Raw genomic sequence first — 18,875 nt, forward strand, 5'->3', positions numbered from 1 at the left:
TTATTACATGTGTGTATTTATAAGGACAAGTCACCCTTAACTTTTGGCATCTCTTTTAATTATGTATGAAATTCTCCTACTATATTTTATGTAGTAAAATAAAAAAAAGATAATTATACTCCTCTTCTTTGATTTAATGTAATTATATGTAATTTAAAAAATTATATTTAGTACTCTTTTAAGATTTATTTTTGTCTAACAAATAAGTTAATTAGAATTCATTAAATTTTCTTTGATATTAACAACAAAATTGGATAACAAATCATATTTACTCCCAAATGATTTATAGCTGATTTATTGCAGGTCCAATAAGTATTTTTATAATCAAATTACCTTTGTATATCTTCACACATGAATACATGTGATGTGATATATTTTCACCCCTGTTTAGTTACGAAATATTTATTAACATGCCGTAAGTCAGTAATAAATCAATTAAGGACAAATATCGATTTTCAGTCAAATTTTTTTGTTAATATCAATAAATTTAATAAATTTTAACTAACGAAAGAATCTATTTGTTAAATAAAAACAAACATTAGAAGTATTAGATATAATTATTTAAATTATTAAAAAATTATATATAATTATATCAAATTTAAAAAAACAGTTATTCCAAAAAAAAAAAAAATGGTTGGAATGGATGGTTTTGTTGATTCATAGTTAAATAAAAATAGAGATATTAGGCAATAATATCTATTATGAAACAATAATAATATGAAGGTGGTTGATTGAAATGATCATTAGAATGAGAATTGACAAAACAGTCCCTCAAATCAACTTGTGTACTTACCTCAGCTGATATGGATGGCATTGGCGTCATCATCATATTCATGTGTCATGACCCATCTATCTAAGACTGACTCAAGGATACTCTCGGAAATTCCCCTTTCACCCCATCTTTTTTCTCTTACAATCAATCTTCTCTATTCTACTCTACTCCCAACTCTAAAATATCTCCCCTCCCCTCCTTCCTTCAAACTTCAATCTTCACCAGCAACAACGAAACCCTAATTTCCATCCAATTCTTGCCTCCCCCCAACTCCAAATAATTTCCACACCTCGCACATACAAACAATCCAAACCCCTCGGAGTAACTTGGGACCTCTTTTCGCTATTCAATTTCAGGCACAACAGAAATCCCTAATTTAATTCCAGGACCATCACTTCACTATCATATACTTTAATGCCCCTGCTTTCTTAGTGAAAAAAGGTTGGTTTCTTAAGCTAGCATGCAGTTATCTACTATTTCTTTGTTGCTTGGCTTTTACGTTTAGGGTTTAGCACTTTTGCTCTACTTCTCGTTCATTTTTTTTCTGCTCTTAATTGCTTAATACTTTGGTCTTTCTTCTTATCTGATATTTTTTATGTTCCAGGGAATTGATGTATTGCTTTATTGACAGTAATTGACTTCATTTAACTTTCTAGCTCCAAGAATTGTTGTTTCTGTTCATTTTGTCTGCCAGTAATTTCTATGAGTTAATTGCATAAATTTTGGGAATTAAGTTTTAACACTGATGCATTGATGTATTTACCTCTCGATTGGAAATATTTGTGTTTGTAGGTTGACGAATATTCCACTTAATCAATGGTCTTGATTTGATATTTTTTTTGTTGAAGGTTATGTATGTATATATCATCACTTGTTAACATTTTCTGCTTGTTTATTGATTTTCATGATCGGTAGCTTCAAAAACTATTTCTCTGTGGTGATGATGAGGCAGGAAGGGGTTAGTATTTGAAAAATTTGAAGGACGATATCCATAACTCATTTTTTCAAACACGTGGATATACTTTTTTGAATTTTTTTCCTTACATATTGGGAAAAATGTGGCTCGCATGCATGAGTGCTAAAATATTTATGACCAGTTCTGTTGTGCAGAGTTTTTTAAGTTATAAATATGTCATTGGTGCATCAATTATGATTTAGGCAATTTGATGGCTCACTAAGCACACAGGATGGCTACCGGAACAACAATTTAGTTTTCATGCATGCACTTGCTGCCAGAGTGCAATTTAGTATGTTGCAGAATTTAATGAGATTGATAGTTAATGCTTATGAGCTTATCACTTGATAAACTTGATGCTAGGTTATCCGGCTGTTCATTTTCGGGGTACTCTCTACCTAACTTATATTGTGGTCAAGGTGATGGAATGCCTCACTGATTTTATCTTTTCTTGCAGAATAGTGCCTTCTGTAGTCTTTATTGGGTCTGCCTAGGGACTCCGCCAGGCAGACTTTTGGCTAGGAACCATGGGAAGTACTTTTAATCCTCAGATTTTGGCTGATAAGCTGGTGAAGCTCAACAGCTCACAGCAGAGCATTGAGAGTATCCTACTGTTTTGTTACCTCCTGACAAACTTATGTCTTCTGATAGCTTTTTGTTGGCATTTAGTGCTAATTATATTTGTATACCTATCAATTCCCTTGCAATTGAATCCATGTTGAGATGCTCATTGAAGTTCTCCATGCTGTTAAATTTATGTTTGGTATTGCTAAATCTAGTTACTTACGAGTAGATATTTATTAGCATACAAAGACAATAGGAAAACATTTATTCAAACGGCAATTTTTTATTATTAATTCAGTGATATGTACAGCTTTTTTGTTAGTATCTCCTTGACGGAATTAAGCTCTATCACATTGGTGTATTTTTCACATGAACAAAGCAACACAAGTTGTTGAAACATGGGATAGACAATTTCATTGTGCTCCTCGTGAACAACGGTTGGCTTTTCTATATCTTGCAAACGATATTATCCAAAATAGCAGGCGAAAGGGTGCCGAGTTTGTGGCGGAGTTTTGGAAGGTTCTTCCAGATTGTCTTCGTGATGTAATTGAAAATGGTGATGAGTTTGGACGAAATGCTGCTCTGCGCTTGGTATGATTATCGTTTCTGTGAATTACACGGGAGAAAGATATAATTCCTGTTCTACTCGTGAAAAGATTTTTGAAGATACTATAAATCCGAAGTGATTATGACTTATAAACTCAATAGAGGATATCAAATGCTTGAGGAGATGAACGAAATCTGATGATGACATTGAAAAGGGGAAACTGTAGACATAGGACCTGGTGAAGCACCTCAAAAATAGCTAATGTGAGACTCTGAGGAAATACTTGTATATGTCTTTAGGAGCTGCTCTCTTCCAACTTTCCTGTTTTCTGTGACATTTCAGATTCAATTTTTAATGTAGTTATGTTTTCTAGATTTTGCATGTATGCAGTATTACAGTGCCTACATGAAAGGATACTTATACTTTGAAGGTCTTCTATCAAATTCCTTTGCTTTTCCAAGCAAAGCTCTGCTCATTTCCAACTTTCCGTTAATAAATAGCTACTACTTTGCGTGGATAGTTGAAATTTCCATGCATGAATTGTTACTAGTGAATGCGAAATTGCTTATTTTCTGTGTAAGTAACATGACATGTCCTCAGCTTGTTATTTTTAAAACAAATAATATGGATGCTGCTTATACTGTAATTTAAATTTATTTTACAACATTCAGATAAGTATCTGGGAGGAGCGGAAAGTATTTGGCTCGAGGGGCCAAATTCTTAAGGAAGAGTTTGTTAAAAGGCCATTGGACAATGGCAGTAGAAACCCGAAGCTTGCGGGACACAAACTGGTAAATGCATTTATTTGATGAATGTTTTTATGTGCATCATTTATGATGCAATATTTGATTATTGTTTCTTTTTGTCGCATGCAAACAGAGGCCGCCTGGTGGAAATGCATTGGACAAATTGGTTTCAGGTTATCAAGCTGTCTATGGCAGTCAACTGGATGAAGATGCCATTTTTAACAAGTGTAGAAATGCCATCGGTTTTATTGAGAAAGTTAATAAAGATACTAATGGTGATTATAGATTAGGTACTTATTTGTTTTTCTTATGCATTTTTCTCATGTTATTTCTCTCATGACATCTGATGCCTCATTCATCTCTTTCCGTTTTCCTCTCCTTGTTCTTTGCTTTGATGTTGGAAATGTGAAGCAGCTCATGTTAATGGTAATATCAGAGATGAGCTTAAGGGGCAGCAAGCAATATTAAGGGATTGCATTGAGCAGCTAACTGTTGTCGAATCTTCTAGAGAAAACCTTTTGTCTATTTTGCGGGAGGCTCTGCAGGAGCAGGTATACTGTTTTGGAGCTTATGTGTATTGTGAATGTAAGATGTATATGTTTTGGCTGTTTTGTTTACCTTATGTTGGTTCTTCTAAGGTTAAGCTTCTTATATTGTTCGCAGGAGTATAAGCTGGAAGAGGTCCGCAATCAACTTCAGGTAATTCATTTTGCTCATTTTGTTCCTCTGAACCTTTTGAAATGGCTTATTTGGATCATGTTATGTTATAGCATCACTTTACAGTGGCTGAGAACTGGTTCAACTTTCTTGGTTATTCATGTGTCCAGAGGTAATAGAAACTCTTATAGACTCATTCCTTAATTTTCATCAAATAAACAACTTTATGGGATCTGAAGCATTAAAAAGAAAAAAAAAGAGATAAATCAAAGAACTTTAGGAAATTCTTTTGTGAACTGAAGTATCTCCATTTAAGTATGGGTACGATTTTATTGTGTTAAGTTGAGCTTACTGGTTGTATCGTGTTTTGATGAATGTTGATATCTTGAAAATTTTATGCGCATGTGGTTTATAGTTTACACATCATCATGGATTGCTGAAGTATTCTCCGTACAGGACCCCAAGGCACTGGTCCCTTTGCTTCCCCTGTGGGACTCTTTTATGTCACTTGTTCAAGGAAAGCTGCTGATGTTAACTGAATCGTTATTGGGATTTGTCAAGTTTATTGTCTGTTGTAATGCTGAATTTTGTGATATGTCATTAACAATTAATTTTCATCTTACATTTGTTAGGATTGGTTAAAGATGGCTTCAATGTTATTGTTTTTAAGAAAAATCTCTGCAGGAGTCTGATGTCCACAAGATGAGAACCATTTTGGGAAACTCAGTTTTGTTCTCCTGACCATGTGACTTTCTTTATTCTTTCTCATTGTCAGGCAGCACAGTCGCACTCAGAACAAGCCAGCAGTATTTGCAGGCAACTACATGGTGGGAATGGCGATGGACAGATTCTCTCTGAGCAGAGTGGAAACGGAAGTCCAGCCTCTCAGGCTCCACAGAATCCTATACCTGGGACAGCTGAGCAGTCGACCTCAGTGACTTACACAAGACAGGTGTCTTTTGGTGGAAAATCAGGTGGCGTGGAGGAAGATCCTAAATCTGCAGCAGCTGCGGTGGCAGCAAAACTTGCTGCGTCAGCATCTTCAGCCCAGATGCTGACTTACGTCCTCTCTTCTCTTGCATCAGAAGGAGTCATAGGAAATCCAGTTAAGGAGTCATCTAGTGATTATCCTTCTGAGAAGAGGGCTAAGATTGAGAATGATCACCCTACTTATGTTCCTCTGCAAAACTCCCAATCAGCAGTCCCACCCTTTTCACATTCTGAACAGCTGCAACGGAATCTGTCAACCACCTCACAGGAGCTAAATCAAAATGAACAACCACCACCTCCTCCTCCTCCATCGTCTCCTCCTCCATTGCCACCACTGCCACCACCCATGCAGCCATATCAAGTGCCCCAATATATGCAAACCGCCATGCCAATGCCGAGTGGGCCATATGGCTATAACATGAACCAACAACTGCCAGCAACCCTACATAGTTATGCTTCTGTTGGGCCTCCAATCAGTGGGGCTTCTACATTTGCTCCACCACCGAATGGTTATGAGAGTTACCCAACAGAAGGTGGTTTCTATGACCAGCCGTCAACCCTGCCAATGGCCCCTATGGGGCATCAGTAGAATTAGTGATCTGTGTTATGTTTGAAGTGGAGTGTTGGCAATTTCAAGCCAAGTGAAGCTTCCTTGCCATTCTTACAAGAAGGCTTTTCAAATATTTGGAATATGCATGCATATGTAGGTTTCGGGAATTCTTGTTAGATGTTTGTAACCTTAGATTTCTTAACTTAATGAACTGGTGTTGAGTCAGGATGATTTCTGTTTAGTTGATGTGGCAGATAAAAAGAGGAAGTTGATGCATATTATTGTTCTATATTACATTGTAAGTTAATATACGAAGGGATGGCCGTGTTTGTTTGGGCACCCGTGACTCAATTAGAACATTTACTTGTGGAGAACAGATTAATAGTGATCTTAGGGGCTTGTCGTATGTATATATATATGTATGTATTACACACACTAATATTGAAGATGGACATATTTTTGAGATCTCGGAGTTGGGTGCTAGCCCTGTTGCATGTAAACGAGAAAACTTACTCTTATATTAGGCCTCGTAATTAATTACCTTTGACGAACAAACCGCCGGCAAATCTATTGCAGTTCCTAACGAGATTATTAATGCATGCATTAAACAATATGATGATTACAGAAAATTATGTTTTGCCGATTCAAAAGACAAAGATCAGTCGACTGATATTAATTTGTTGAACATACTAATTAATTATAGAGTTTAATTCCTATACTGTGGTTGCACCTATCGACCAGGTAACCGGTTTCATGTTCATCTTGCTTGCAACTGTCAGCTCTATAAATATATAGCATCTCAACCTCGTTTAATATCGATCAATCCCGTTCCCACGGTCCCTTGTTCATTTTACAAACTACTTCTCTTGAAGCTATATAAGTGTCATCGTGTTCTCAAAATGCATGTATATGGCCATATATATTCTTGCAACTATTCAGCAAAATGCCGCAGCCTGCAGGCGACGGAGCTTTTAGAGAGAATGAGTAGAGCAAATCCGGTGGTGATATTCAGTAGGAGCACGTGCTTTATGTGCCATGCTGCCAAGCGGCTCTTCTGCAGCATGGGCGTAAATCCAAGGGTCTACGAGCTTGATGAATATCCGGGGGGAAAGGATCTGGAGAGGGTTTTGTTGGAGTTGGTGGGAGGAGGTGGGGACGCAGTGCCAGTGCCAGTGGTTTTTATAGGGGGCAAGCTGGTGGGCGGAATGGATAGAGTGATGGGTTCTCATATCAGTGGCACCCTTGTTCCGCTGCTCAAAGAGGCTGGTGCACTTTGGCTTTGATTTTCGTCCTCATCATCTCTTTTCTTTTTCTCACAGCTAATTATTGCACGCATTTTACTAATTTTTACAGCAATAAATAATTAAGAGAAAAGAGTGAATCGAGATCTGTTATTTCTCGAATGGAATGGAAGATAATATATATTTCAAATCATCAGAGATCATTATGATCAGTTGTTTTTATTGGAGCGAGGTACACAGAAATTAACAGCCCTTGAATAGTAATTTCTAATCTAAATGGGTTGACATGCGCACCACATGGGCACAGCATGGCGTTAACTCATGCAGACAAGGGGAAGATGTGTTTCCTTAAACTTGGTGCACATATTTAATTTCATGTGCAACCTTGCGCGGTACCTTACATTCCATTTCTGCTTTGCAGCAGCAGCAGCAGCCCCAATGCTCATCTATACATACATATAGCTGCCTGGTGAATGCTGATCCTCATCCTCACCCTCATCTGCTCTCAAATCAAACAAATTTTAATAATATCTATATATTATTCCTCTCCTGATATTAATTATATAAGTCCTTATTAACTATTTCTTAATTTCGAAGACTTAAAAATCCCATGCACCCTTAAATATCTCTCAAGCCTTCACCCAATTCAGTTCCCTGATCATTTTTCTCCCATTTTCACCAACATTCATGTTTTCCCTATATAAAGATTCTTTACAAAGTATAATATACAAGGCTAATTGCAATTTTAGTCCATTAACTTAAGGGTGGTGACACTTTTGGTTCAGGGTCCATTGAAAATAACATTTTTGGATTGAGAGTTTAAAAATATGATAATTTTAGTCCAAAAAGCTTTATTTTTGCTGTATTTGTCACATAGGTTGCTTGTGACCTAAAAAATATGGGGATCTAAAAATGCCAACCTTGATGACATGGATTAAAATAATTTGGTTGCCCATTACATGACACCCGTGACGTTTTAAAAGAAAACATATTACCATCCCACATCATTGCAACTGCCGAGTCAACTGCTTTAGACGTCTCTATAATTATCCCTAATTCCAACAGCTGAAGAGCCCTAGTTCTTGAGTGAAGGGTTTCACTCCCAAAACCCCATTAGAAGGTGAAATTGGGAAAACAATTGAAGACGTGCTTCGAACCTCGTGGACTAAGGTGGATCCCAAAAGGAGATTCCATGCATGTAGATACTACAACTTAAGTTTCTTCTTTATCTTTTTTATTTCGCTTTGAACAATGATATATTTTTTAAGATATTAATTTTTCTTATTGTAGAGGAGTGAGTGTCAATTTTTAATTGGGAGAACCCTCCAATGTGCAGAAGAGCATGTGCAATTGTACCCAATTTATTGAGGAAGAGGAATGAAATAAAGGGAGAAAGTATGAAGCTGAAATGCTGTAAAAAAAAGTCACCGTCATTGAAATTCACCAAAAACAGTCATCCATAAAAACAATCAAACTCATATCACCATTCCTGTGTTGGATTGAAATTGCCATTTTTTTAGAATTACAGTACTAAAAAAATGCCACCATCCATATATTTGGTGGCTAAAATTACACTTTTTTCCTAATACATTGTATATGCTTCATTTCAGCACCTACACAACACCAATTTTGATTGTTTGATTGCTAAGAAAAACAAAGTTTAAAAAGAAAAAGTAAGTGAGAAATGCAGTGCAATTGGGATTCCCCTAGTGGTGTTAAATTTTGTGTCTCTTGAAATGAGAAACGAAATTCACAAGTAGGCAATGCCAAAAATGAAAGTAGCTCAATAATTGGAAATGATTTCATAGGTTTAATGAATGGTCATTCAACAAAATTTTATAAGTCAAACACAGCATCATCATGATGCTTATCAAATAATTGAGTTGATGATGGTATGTCAAACAACGATTTTTTCCTTTGAAATTTCTGTATCATCAATTGTCGCCATTGATGTATTTATCCATTTACTGAAAACATAAATTACAATTATTATTTTTTAGATTTGGTATAATTATAAATACTCTCTTATTATTTAAAAATTTACAAATATCTCCCTCACATGAAAAATAATTATGTAGCCCCTAAATAGTGAAGTAACATTACTATTTTAGTCTTGCTGATTGAAATAAAAAAATTAAGGATTAATAAAATAAACAATCTATAGAGAATATTAATTCGTAAAAAGTATTCTAAAAATATAACATATATATAAAAATTATAATTTATAATTCAAAAGGATATTTTGATCAATTCATCATAAAAATTGAATTAAAATCTAAGGGAACGGACTTGTTGTTAGACGGACGTTAAAATTAGGAGGGTATTATAATTTTTTAAATAATAAAAAAATATTTATAATTATGTCAAACCATAAAGAAGGTGGTTCAAATTTACCCTTATCGAAATATTGATTTTATGATGTAATTGTTCCTCCTATTGAGGATGGGTATGGATAGGACATGATGAGATGGGACTTAAAAAAGTGAAGAATAAAACGGGAAGAAGGATGTATAAAATGTTGATGTGGGGCATGAGTATGGGCTTAGTTGGGTTGGTCTAGTGTGTGGACTGGATTAATTTTAAAGCCCAATAGGCCCATTAAGGGAATAGAAATCTATATGGTCCAAAGGGGTTTAGCCCAGTGAGAGTATATAAACCTAGTTCCCAACTCCACACTCTCTCTGTCTGTGAGGCATACGTTAGGGTTTCACAGCCGTCCATTACAGCAAACGAAGAAGAAATGGTACGTTTCTTCGTCCCCCTTCTACCCTCAATCTGCTACATTCGTTTCCTCACACCAGCTAATGCTTTTGATTTTGGTATAATGCTCTCTTGCAGGCTCCAAAGAAGGGTGCAAAATTGCCGGCGAAGAAAAAGGTTGAGAAAGTCGTGAATCCGCTGTTTGAGAAAAGGCCAAAGCAGTTTGGCATTGGAGGAGCTCTTCCGCCTAAGAAAGACCTGCATCGGTTCGTCAAATGGCCCCAAGTTGTCAGAATTCAGCGGAAGAAGATGATACTGAAGCAGAGGTTGAAGGTGCCACCTCCAATTCATCAGTTCTCCAAGACCCTCGACAAGAACTTGGGTTTGTAGTTTCTTCCTCCCCCTCTTCTTGTTTTGTTCTGCTTGGTATTCGATTTCTTGTTTTTGCTTTCGTAAATTTTCTTGATTTGTTGAAGGGTGGTTTGCTAATAACAAGCTGGTTCTAGTGGTAGTATTGTGGATGATATTGCATTTACTACAACCGATATTATTGTTCTGTTTTTAAATTCTGTTCAGCTACTACGCTGTTCTAGGACAGAAAGTCAGTCTTCTGCATTTTTCTAATACAGTGACTATAGTCATCTATGTTTCTTTCCTATTTTTCAGGAGTTCTTACTTTTTCCCTCTGATCGAATATGTCCAAGATATTTATTTCATGGATCTTCTTGGGTGGCATCCTATGTAGGCAAATTTGTACTTAGAGATATTGGGTGTCTATGATTTCTTTTGATAAGAGTTGGGAATTATGCCCAATGTTGTATTACGTGTGTGTTGGGGGGGGGGGGAATATGCTAATGATTTTGTTTATATCCTCTCTTTTTTTGGTTGGGTTTTTTACTTGTGATGTAGAAATATTGGCGATGCTGCAGTAGTTTAATCTTTTAACCAAGTTATGGTTTTGGTTTAAATGCTGCAGTAATTGAAAAGCCTTTTTTTTCAATCGTTAGTATGCCTGATATTGTATGTGTAGTGGTCTTTTCTTAAATTATTGACTAGCTGTCAATTCTGTGTCATATGGTGACTTTTATGAATTGTTAATCATTGCTCTGTTCAATGTTGAATGGTTAGGTTTGTTTTCTTGAATTTTGACTCTAGTAGTCAAACTAAATTTGGGAGCTTCCCTCATTTTGTTCCAAGTGATGCTGTTCATCCATGTTATGTTTGAAGTAAATATTTGCATTGTGTGTTTTGTCTGGAAACATGACTTTGGGTGTTTTCAGTTATATTTTTTTCGTTGTTGACATGCAGCAACAAGCCTTTTCAAGATGCTCCTCAAATATAGGCCTGAGGATAGAGCTCAAAAGAAAGAGCGTCTTTTGAAGAGAGCCCAGGCTGAGGCTGAAGGGAAAACTCCTGAGGTCAAGAAACCTATTGTGGTGAAGTATGGTCTAAACCATGTTACCTATCTCATTGAGCAGGTTTGTCTTAGGTATTGATTCACGGTACTTGCGCCTTCTTTCACAACCATATAATAACTGCCATAAACCTTTCCTTTGCAGAACAAAGCTCAGTTGGTGGTCATTGCTCATGATGTTGACCCAATTGAGTTGGTTGTATGGCTCCCTGCCCTGTGCAGGAAAATGGAGATCCCATATTGTATTGTGAAGGGGAAGGCTAGATTGGGAACTGTAAGTGGTCCTTGCTCGCTTGATCTTGGGACTGCACTAGCAATAATCCACATACACTGATCTAATTTTTTTCTTATGCATGCTATTTGCAGATTGTCCATAAGAAGACCGCCTCTGTTTTGTGCTTGACCTCTGTGAAGAATGAAGACAAGCTGGAGTTTAGCAAGATCCTGGAGGCGATAAAGGTAGACTGTTATGCACAAACTAAGATTTTGCTGTTTCACAGCTTTGATGTGCTAGATCTCTATTACTGGAGCATTACTTGAATTTGAGGGGAAAATCTGTTAATCTCTTTGCTGCTTTCTTTATAGGCCAATTTCAATGATAAATACGATGAGATGAGGAAGAAATGGGGAGGTGGTGTTATGGGCTCAAAATCCCAGGCCAAGACAAAAGCAAAAGAGAGGCTTCTTGCCAAGGAAGCTGCTCAGAGGATGAGTTAAGGGCTCGTGGTATCAGTTTTCTGATAGTGATAGGTTCAAATGAGAGGAAATATTTATGCCCCTGTTGTTCAAGATTCAGATGCTTGTTTTTTGTTTACAATTATTAACTACCTGCTATTTGAATCCACTTTCTTTTCTTTACGATATATGATTTGGATACACGATATGGGACAAGATAGCTGTCTAAGATCCTGCTGGATATGTCAAATTCTTGGGTTTTCTTGTGTTATGTCCAATGCTTTTCACTATACTATGGTGATTATATCCACCTTCTTTCAGTTTTGTGAGAGTTACTGAAAATAGTTGGCCAGTGTTGATGGAAACAACAGAAGGGGGGTAAGGTACCAAGATGAATAGAAGGATAATGAATAAAGTATAATGAGAAAAGAGCAAAATTCATGCATAAAACAAAAAGATGGCTGTAATATTTCCAAGTGCCAACGAGGACACAATCCCCCTATATGTTTACATATTCACACTATTCTGCCTGAGCATAGTGTACCGGCAAAGTCCGACTAGGTACTCTATTGGCATTGCACATTATTTATTTTTGTCAAGATACTTTTGATAAGTGCCCTTAATCATATAATTTCCGGTTTCAGTCAGAGCGTATAAGATGCGTTCTTAGGAGGAGACAGATGCAGACTAGTAACTCTGACACAATTCGTTGATCTTTTATGTATAGGAGTAGGGCTAACTAATTGGGTAAGGGGAGGAAGAAGAAGAAGAGTTGGGGTTAACATTCCTGAATTGCATAGTTGAACTTTCAAGAAGAAGGTGGGCCAGCAAGGTGGAACCTGTTACTTGCCCAATTCATACATAATCTGGTATCAAAGTGCTTCAAGTGAGCCCAACAGAATCAAGTCCATTGCATGGAGGCCCAACTGATAGACTTAAACTATGCAGCAATGCATGAATTCAGACATTGAACCTTTCCCAAGTCTGACTCTCAACCATGCAAAGTTCTTAACAAGACTACAGTGAATAGGGATACTGATGTGATGCCCCTCTTCCAACTTCCAAGTGTGCAGTCCCAGTGCACTAAAATGGTGTTGGGCTTCTCTGATAGAGAAGAACAGTATCCAAGAAAACAACAAGAAGAAAGACCCATGAGACTTAGTTGTGTATCTGAAGAATTCATTTATATGATGCTGTGGCTGGTTTTGGGGGAAACAAATTAATGTTCGTTACCAGCAGTCAAAATTCACAGATACCATACTCTTTGTTGCAACTCAAACCCAGGAAACCCAACTGCTTGCATGTAACTAGGACTCTCAGTCCCCAATCCCGTTGATGGATCAGAGAACGAAGATGACGATGTCAAATCCGAATCCGCTGACAGCAGCAGCAGCAGGGGCCCATAATCTTGAAATTGCAGCCACATGGTTTCTACTCAATTCTCACCAATCATAGGCCAAGGGGCCCTACCCCCACTCCCAACATCCTCCATATCACAACTGAATCGTCAATCTTCTGGTGAAGCCACACTGATGAAACAGAGCTGCCCTGTTGAGAAATAGAAACAGAGGCAGGTATAGCACCAGTTCCAGAGGCTGCCTCCAATTATAGATGGTTCGGCCTGTTGTAGCAGTTGAAATATTCTTGCTGGTTCTCATAAGGCAAAGGCTTTTCAGCTAATCCATCTTTAAAAATGAACCAGTTTTGTATGGGGATGGGATTATAGCAACGAAACAAGAGCAGGTGTAGGGTTGTGTGCGTGTGCGATGGCATCCATATCTTGTAATAAAAGAGACTCAACAAATAATTAAACATATGGAAATGGAGAAGTGGTCATGAGTTACGAAGGGCTGGGGGGGGGGGAGCGGGCTAGGTTCATTAGTCTCAGATATTTTGGAGATATATAAAGTGAAAAATTGTCGTAAATAATTAATGGGATGTATTTTCTCCTGTGAATTGAGGATTAAAGAGACAGATGGACTCAGCCTAACTTAGTGCACACCCACAGTCACAGACCCCCACCATCATCATCGTCTTCCCTGTCTTAATTCCCACAACTCACAATTTTAGTAGTAGTAGCAGTAGTAGGGGTTTGAGTGCATAGTGTTGAACTGATGGGCAATGTAGTAATCTATAGTTAATTACGAGTGGCAGAGGTCATATCTCTGCCTCCCTTCCTACAGACAAAAACAACCCACCACCTCCTAATTCAAACTAATTACTTGTTCAATTCTAATTAATTGTTCCATCACATCTTTGCTTTTTCTCTCTCTCTCATTTCTTTCCGTCTCTTAATTTGTAACTTATGCCTTCACATTGTTGGACTTTTCTTCATGTTTGGCTGCCGCTGCTGCTGCTGGTTTTCATTATTACTATTATAGATATGTATGTAAGTCGGTATTAATAATATTATTATTATTATCTGTATGATCGATCAGGAGAAGCATCGCTAGTTCACTCAACAGTAAAAAATTACTGGCTAAAATTGAATCCCTCATCCTCATCCTGGTCAAGAATATATACATAACAGAGCAAGGTATGACTAAGTAGCAAAACCACCAGCCCCGCCAGCTAATTTGCAATACATCAATTGACGTACGGGAAGAAGAGACACACACATACCTGCTAGCACTACAAGACTCATCATATCAGTAAATTAAAGCTTTCATGTTGATTGATTGATTCCCAATTTCCTCTACAGTTTTAACTAATCCCCCACCTACCTCCTTCATTAATTATTCAACACACCCTTATTATTATTGGTGGTCACACAAATATACCATGCTTCAACCAGTTAAAGCTTTTACAAATGTCTAAATACTGATCAAGACTCTAAAACCATGCATGCATTTATGTAGGAGTTGGAGTAGGACAATTACATGCACATCATCTTAAACCTTCTCTGTATGTCGACTCCAAGTGTCACTGCAAATAATATCTATACGGGCGGGGGCGGGGGAGGGGTATCCTTATCCTACCCGTAATGTTCACAGATCTGATGCAGTGCATGCCCCATGCATCCCATAACAAAACAACCATGCATCATCATAAACAGAACATATGCATATTGTCTTTTGCATGTATATCCATCACAGGAATACTAATTCATTTTCCAGATCATTAATTAATGGTAAGTGGTTGCATATATATATATATATATATCTATATCAATAATATTGACATGATAGGCATGCATGAATGATTAATGTAGGCTAAGTGCACGTAGTCGTTCCTTAGGTGCAAAAAGGCCACATATAAAAGGTTGATGGCGAATATTATAGCATCATCTTAATTGTAACTTTCTCAATGTTCTTCTCTGCTTGACTTCATCTTAATTAATTAGGTCACTCAAGGGGGGACCCGACCTGTACAATATACTATACTCATCATCTCCCTGTCTGTCTGTAACGTGTTTCTTTCCTCCCTTTTGACATTGATTTCTCTCTTATATATATATATATCCTTTCAAGATTGTACTTACCTTCTCTTTTTTCAAAAGAGAATTGAAGAAATATATAACACATCTCGGATCCACCTTTAATTTATTGGAAAGTTGAAGATGAAGGTCAGTGTAAACTCTTCTGAATCTGCTAAACAAAATTAAAAGCAGTATATATATAATATTGCAATGTTTCTAACTTGATCGATGCAGTTACTGGCCGGATGGATGCACCGCAAGCAAAAGCATAACACCACAGACCCAATCAAGAATTCCACACTAGGTAATTATTTTCTTCCTCAAGGAACATGGATCATTTTCTGTCTTTCATCCCAATCCAAACATAAGTTCGCATTTCAATTCTTATTTTCATGTACTATATATTCTCTTTCTCCCGATGCAACTAGTTTGCTTCATGCAAGAGAATGCACAACTAGTTTAGATAACTGTCGCCAACGAACTATATATGAGTGCTATTTTCATTACAGGAAAACTTTCCGCTTGTGTATCAGTGCAGACACTGTCTGATGAACAAAATTACTACGTGGAGCCTACTGAGGCATTCTCACACCCACACATCAAACGTAAAAGATGTTCAAACATATTTGAGGGCAGCAAGGTTGAAGGGCTCTGCCAGGAAGAGTCATTTGAGCCTTTTGAGTTTCTCTCAATCGGCACTTTTGGTATGGAACTACTCAACACAGACCCCCCAACGCCGACACTTCCCATGCCGATTGAGAAATTGAGTGATGGACAGATAGAGATAACCGAAAATGATCTCAATCTAATAAATTATGAGTTAGAAAAGTTTCTTGAAGCTGAAGAGACAGAGGTTGAGTATGACACATCCGGGAGGAGTAGTCAAGCAAGCATAATAACCCTTAGTTATAGTAAGCCTATTGAAGGAGCTGCAGGTTCGGAAGGCCAAGTGCACATGGTGGCTTGCCCTCTCCAAAGCTATCTGTTTGCAGCTTCAGTTGAAGTAGCTAATTACACGGATAAAAAGGTAACTTATAAGAAAGAGAGGACATCCCTTGAAGAGCTCTTTAAGAGAAACAACATAGTTCATGATGATCCTCCTATGAAGAAATCATGTGAAGGGCCAGAACACAAAGCTAGGACAAGAAATCATGTGGCTCATTTAATGAAGAAGGTGGTGAAGAAGTTCCGTTCCTCATCAACCAACGACACTAGTGCTGCTTCTGGAACCAAGGCTATTAAGGAAAATCTCTCTAAGGTCTGTTTGATCTTATCTGAACTAAGTTGAGTTTCTTGTTCTTATTCGACTTTAAAGTGGCATGCATCATATATAAGTTTCTGCAATAAATACAAGTATCATAAACAGGATGCATGCTTTATCCCGATTCAAGAAGTTTCACCTAGTGCTTCGACAATCTCGTATCATCTTCATTTGTTTATAAGCATGTGAAACAGTTGATATATATATAGAGCAAAGTTAAGCCTACGTACAATTAATTACTATTTTTAGTGTGTTTGCACTTTCTGATATTGCAATGAATGCAGACCCTTGTCAAAATGTTTCACAAGAAGGTCTACCCTGAGGAGATGAGCGAGAAACAGTATGTTAAGCTGGCAAAGGCTAAGAAGAAAAACAGTGGAAGTAACAAGTCTGGCGATGAATCAGGCAGCAAAAAGAGTAAAAAGAAAAGCACGACGCTGCTGTGTTGGAACGGAATCTGCAGAGGTGCTTCACCAGAAAATGGAGGGCATTGGATTAAAACAGATTCTGATTGTAAGTAGAATGATTAAGTGTCAAATTAAAATATGTATAGACATCAGATATTCTGTCATATAAAGACTCTGATTTGATCTTTAGTTATACTAAAATTGGCTCAAGCCTAACTCGGTTTGGATTTTTCCATCTGAATATCTGGATTACAGACTTAGTGTTGGAGCTGTAGGAGCAGAAATATATGGTGGATGGAAGCAAAGGCAAGTATGTACGTACATAGGCCTCATCATCCTCTTCAAGTCTGGAGCTGGAGTTTGCTCAAGTATTGCATGACGTTGGGTGTGATAAGTTTACTAATCAAGAACAAGATATAAATTATAAATATATATATGTTTAGGGGAGTCTCCCTCCTGGCAGACAATGTAATGGTGTATCAGATGGTATTGTTGTAATATTTGGTTACTCGTTTTTCTGTGCAAGAATTTAATGTAGCGATTCCTGTTGAATGTAATAAGTGTGTTTGGGTAACATTGGAAATTATTGTGAATTATATCTTCCCAAAGTGTTTGTTTATTGGCAAGTAATTTGAAGTTTGAACAATCACAAAGAGTTCGCAGCAGCAGCCGACGTCCAACTTATCGTTAACTAATTAGGAAGCCAAAAGATGTGTAGCTAGATACCATGCTTTCACTTCTTTTCTTCTTGTTATTCATGCAAGGAAGTGCTATATATATAAATATGGATAGTCGAGATGGTGTCTGCTGATAAATCAGCTGCATGAACTGGAACAGGACTACTAGCACTGCTAGCTGCTGAGTAGATCATATATATATAGCTGTAATTGTTTGTTTGATTAATCACCTGATGATACTACAGCTTGTCCTAATTAATGAGTTAGTTTGTCAAATTCCATGCAGAGTTGAATCAACCTTGTACGGAAAGCTCCTTTAGTCAATTCCAATTTATATTCTTCAGAGAGTTTAAGATCAGTTGTGTAATTTAATTTATAAGGCAACTGGTTTTTTGATAGATGAAATATCCGATGGTCATCGAACACACCATTTAATATCCACTTTATTAATCTTACCTAACTAGCTAGCTAGGATTAGTTATGATCGTACAATAAGAGCAAGAATTTAATAGGACTGCCTAATTCGAGTCATAAGCTGTACCAATTACAGCCAACCATGTCTAAGCTGCTGCTGCTGCTGCTGCCGCCTTCTGCAGGTTTCATCAATTTGAGATTGAGACGATACATACATCAGCCCTCCTGCGCCCAGACCATGATGCTATTTCACCCTCATTTTTCCAAATTCAAGATTGTGCTCTCATGTATCCCCACATATTCACCTTTTTCATTATTCAGTTATCGCTGTTGGTATTGTAGAATTGTTGTTTGGCAAGCTTAATCAAGCCGCCTTCACTTTCTAATTTGCAATCATCATCACCCCTTTTATTTCTAGATTTCTTCTTCTACTTCTTCTTCATATATACACATATATATAATTCCCATTTCTGTATATTTGTTAATGGAGAATATACGTCCAAAGCTTTTTCCATATTCGTCGTCCATGGGGACACCAGCTGCAGTCCTACTCCCAAACACGATGTCCAAGAGTTTCTATAATAATGAAAACATGGATGGCTTCACGGAGTTGAAGAGTACTGAAATACATTTCCCTGTAGCGGAAGCAACAGATGTACATGATCATAATGGTAAGAACAGTGACGAGGGCCTTGTGGCTGTGGAAGGTCATGAGATGAAATCATCAGTTCGACTCGGGAGTGGGAAAAGGAAGGGTGAAAAGAAAATCAGAAAGCCCAGATTTGCATTCCACACAAGAAGCCAAGTGGATATTCTTGATGATGGTTATCGCTGGAGAAAGTATGGCCAAAAGGCAGTCAAGAACAACAAATTCCCCAGGTCAGGTA

General features: G+C 37.3%; 5 protein-coding genes across 11 annotated transcripts in view; all 5 read left to right on the plus strand.

Annotated features, from left to right (window-relative positions):
* On the plus strand, positions 881 to 6,193 carry LOC105176232 (UPF0400 protein C337.03). 5 transcript variants are annotated; one of them, XM_020698630.1, is made up of 8 exons: positions 881 to 1,213; positions 2,190 to 2,330; positions 2,635 to 2,882; positions 3,510 to 3,629; positions 3,718 to 3,874; positions 3,996 to 4,135; positions 4,248 to 4,283; positions 5,017 to 6,193. In XM_020698630.1, the coding sequence occupies exons 2-8, from the start codon at positions 2,255 to 2,257 to the stop codon at positions 5,818 to 5,820; spliced, it is 1,581 nt and encodes a 526-aa protein (XP_020554289.1). In that variant the 5' UTR covers positions 881 to 1,213; positions 2,190 to 2,254; the 3' UTR covers positions 5,821 to 6,193. The 5 variants fall into 5 exon arrangements, with proteins under 5 accessions (XP_020554289.1, XP_011097264.1, XP_011097266.1 ...); XM_011098962.2 differs by having other exon boundaries at positions 882 to 1,213; positions 2,185 to 2,330; XM_011098964.2 differs by having other exon boundaries at positions 882 to 1,213; positions 2,185 to 2,330; positions 3,718 to 3,859.
* LOC105176329 (glutaredoxin-C5) lies at positions 6,622 to 7,064 on the plus strand. Its single transcript, XM_011099094.2, has one exon. The coding sequence runs from the start codon at positions 6,681 to 6,683 to the stop codon at positions 7,062 to 7,064; it is 384 nt and encodes a 127-aa protein (XP_011097396.2). The 5' UTR covers positions 6,622 to 6,680.
* On the plus strand, positions 9,678 to 12,082 carry LOC105176233 (60S ribosomal protein L7a-1-like). The gene is made up of 6 exons (XM_011098966.2): positions 9,678 to 9,765; positions 9,861 to 10,104; positions 11,031 to 11,200; positions 11,282 to 11,410; positions 11,503 to 11,595; positions 11,722 to 12,082. Exons 1-6 carry the CDS (start codon positions 9,763 to 9,765, stop codon positions 11,851 to 11,853), a joined length of 771 nt encoding a protein of 256 aa, XP_011097268.1. The 5' UTR covers positions 9,678 to 9,762; the 3' UTR covers positions 11,854 to 12,082.
* LOC105176330 (protein LAZY 1-like) lies at positions 15,174 to 17,499 on the plus strand. 2 transcript variants are annotated; one of them, XM_020698674.1, is made up of 5 exons: positions 15,174 to 15,376; positions 15,464 to 15,533; positions 15,763 to 16,487; positions 16,775 to 17,003; positions 17,153 to 17,499. In XM_020698674.1, exons 1-5 carry the CDS (start codon positions 15,371 to 15,373, stop codon positions 17,170 to 17,172), a joined length of 1,050 nt encoding a protein of 349 aa, XP_020554333.1. In that variant the 5' UTR covers positions 15,174 to 15,370; the 3' UTR covers positions 17,173 to 17,499. The 2 variants fall into 2 exon arrangements, with proteins under 2 accessions (XP_020554333.1, XP_011097397.2); XM_011099095.2 differs by having other exon boundaries at positions 15,177 to 15,376; positions 15,739 to 16,487.
* LOC110013061 (probable WRKY transcription factor 75) overlaps positions 17,999 to 18,875 on the plus strand; it is a 2,204-nt gene continuing 1,327 nt past the window's right edge. For both annotated transcript variants that reach the window (XM_020698623.1, XM_020698624.1), the window contains exon 1: positions 17,999 to 18,867. In XM_020698623.1, coding sequence (XP_020554282.1) covers positions 18,473 to 18,867 — 395 coding nt within the window. In that variant the 5' untranslated portion in view covers positions 17,999 to 18,472. The remainder of the gene's footprint in view (positions 18,868 to 18,875) is intronic.

Source organism: Sesamum indicum, linkage group LG13 (assembly GCF_000512975.1).
Source record: "Sesamum indicum cultivar Zhongzhi No. 13 linkage group LG13, S_indicum_v1.0, whole genome shotgun sequence".
NCBI lineage: Eukaryota > Viridiplantae > Streptophyta > Magnoliopsida > Lamiales > Pedaliaceae > Sesamum > Sesamum indicum.

What these genes read in the sequence shown, in the direction of transcription:
- LOC105176232 (XM_020698630.1), top strand. Translation starts at nt 2,255, where the DNA reads ATGGGAAGTACTTTTAATCCTCAGATTTTGGCTGATAAGCTGGTGAAG. An exon ending in TAATGGTGATTATAGATTAG is followed by an intron (nt 3,875 to 3,995) that starts GTACTTATTTGT and finishes GGAAATGTGAAG; the next exon opens with CAGCTCATGTTAATGGTAAT. An exon ending in AGGTCCGCAATCAACTTCAG is followed by an intron (nt 4,284 to 5,016) that starts GTAATTCATTTT and finishes TCTCATTGTCAG; the next exon opens with GCAGCACAGTCGCACTCAGA.
- LOC105176329 (XM_011099094.2), top strand. Translation starts at nt 6,681, where the DNA reads ATGCATGTATATGGCCATATATATTCTTGCAACTATTCAGCAAAATGC.
- LOC105176233 (XM_011098966.2), top strand. An exon ending in GGAAGGCTAGATTGGGAACT is followed by an intron (nt 11,411 to 11,502) that starts GTAAGTGGTCCT and finishes TGCTATTTGCAG; the next exon opens with ATTGTCCATAAGAAGACCGC. An exon ending in AGATCCTGGAGGCGATAAAG is followed by an intron (nt 11,596 to 11,721) that starts GTAGACTGTTAT and finishes CTTTCTTTATAG; the next exon opens with GCCAATTTCAATGATAAATA.
- LOC105176330 (XM_011099095.2), top strand. An exon ending in TTAAGGAAAATCTCTCTAAG is followed by an intron (nt 16,488 to 16,774) that starts GTCTGTTTGATC and finishes CAATGAATGCAG; the next exon opens with ACCCTTGTCAAAATGTTTCA. An exon ending in GATTAAAACAGATTCTGATT is followed by an intron (nt 17,004 to 17,152) that starts GTAAGTAGAATG and finishes TCTGGATTACAG; the next exon opens with ACTTAGTGTTGGAGCTGTAG.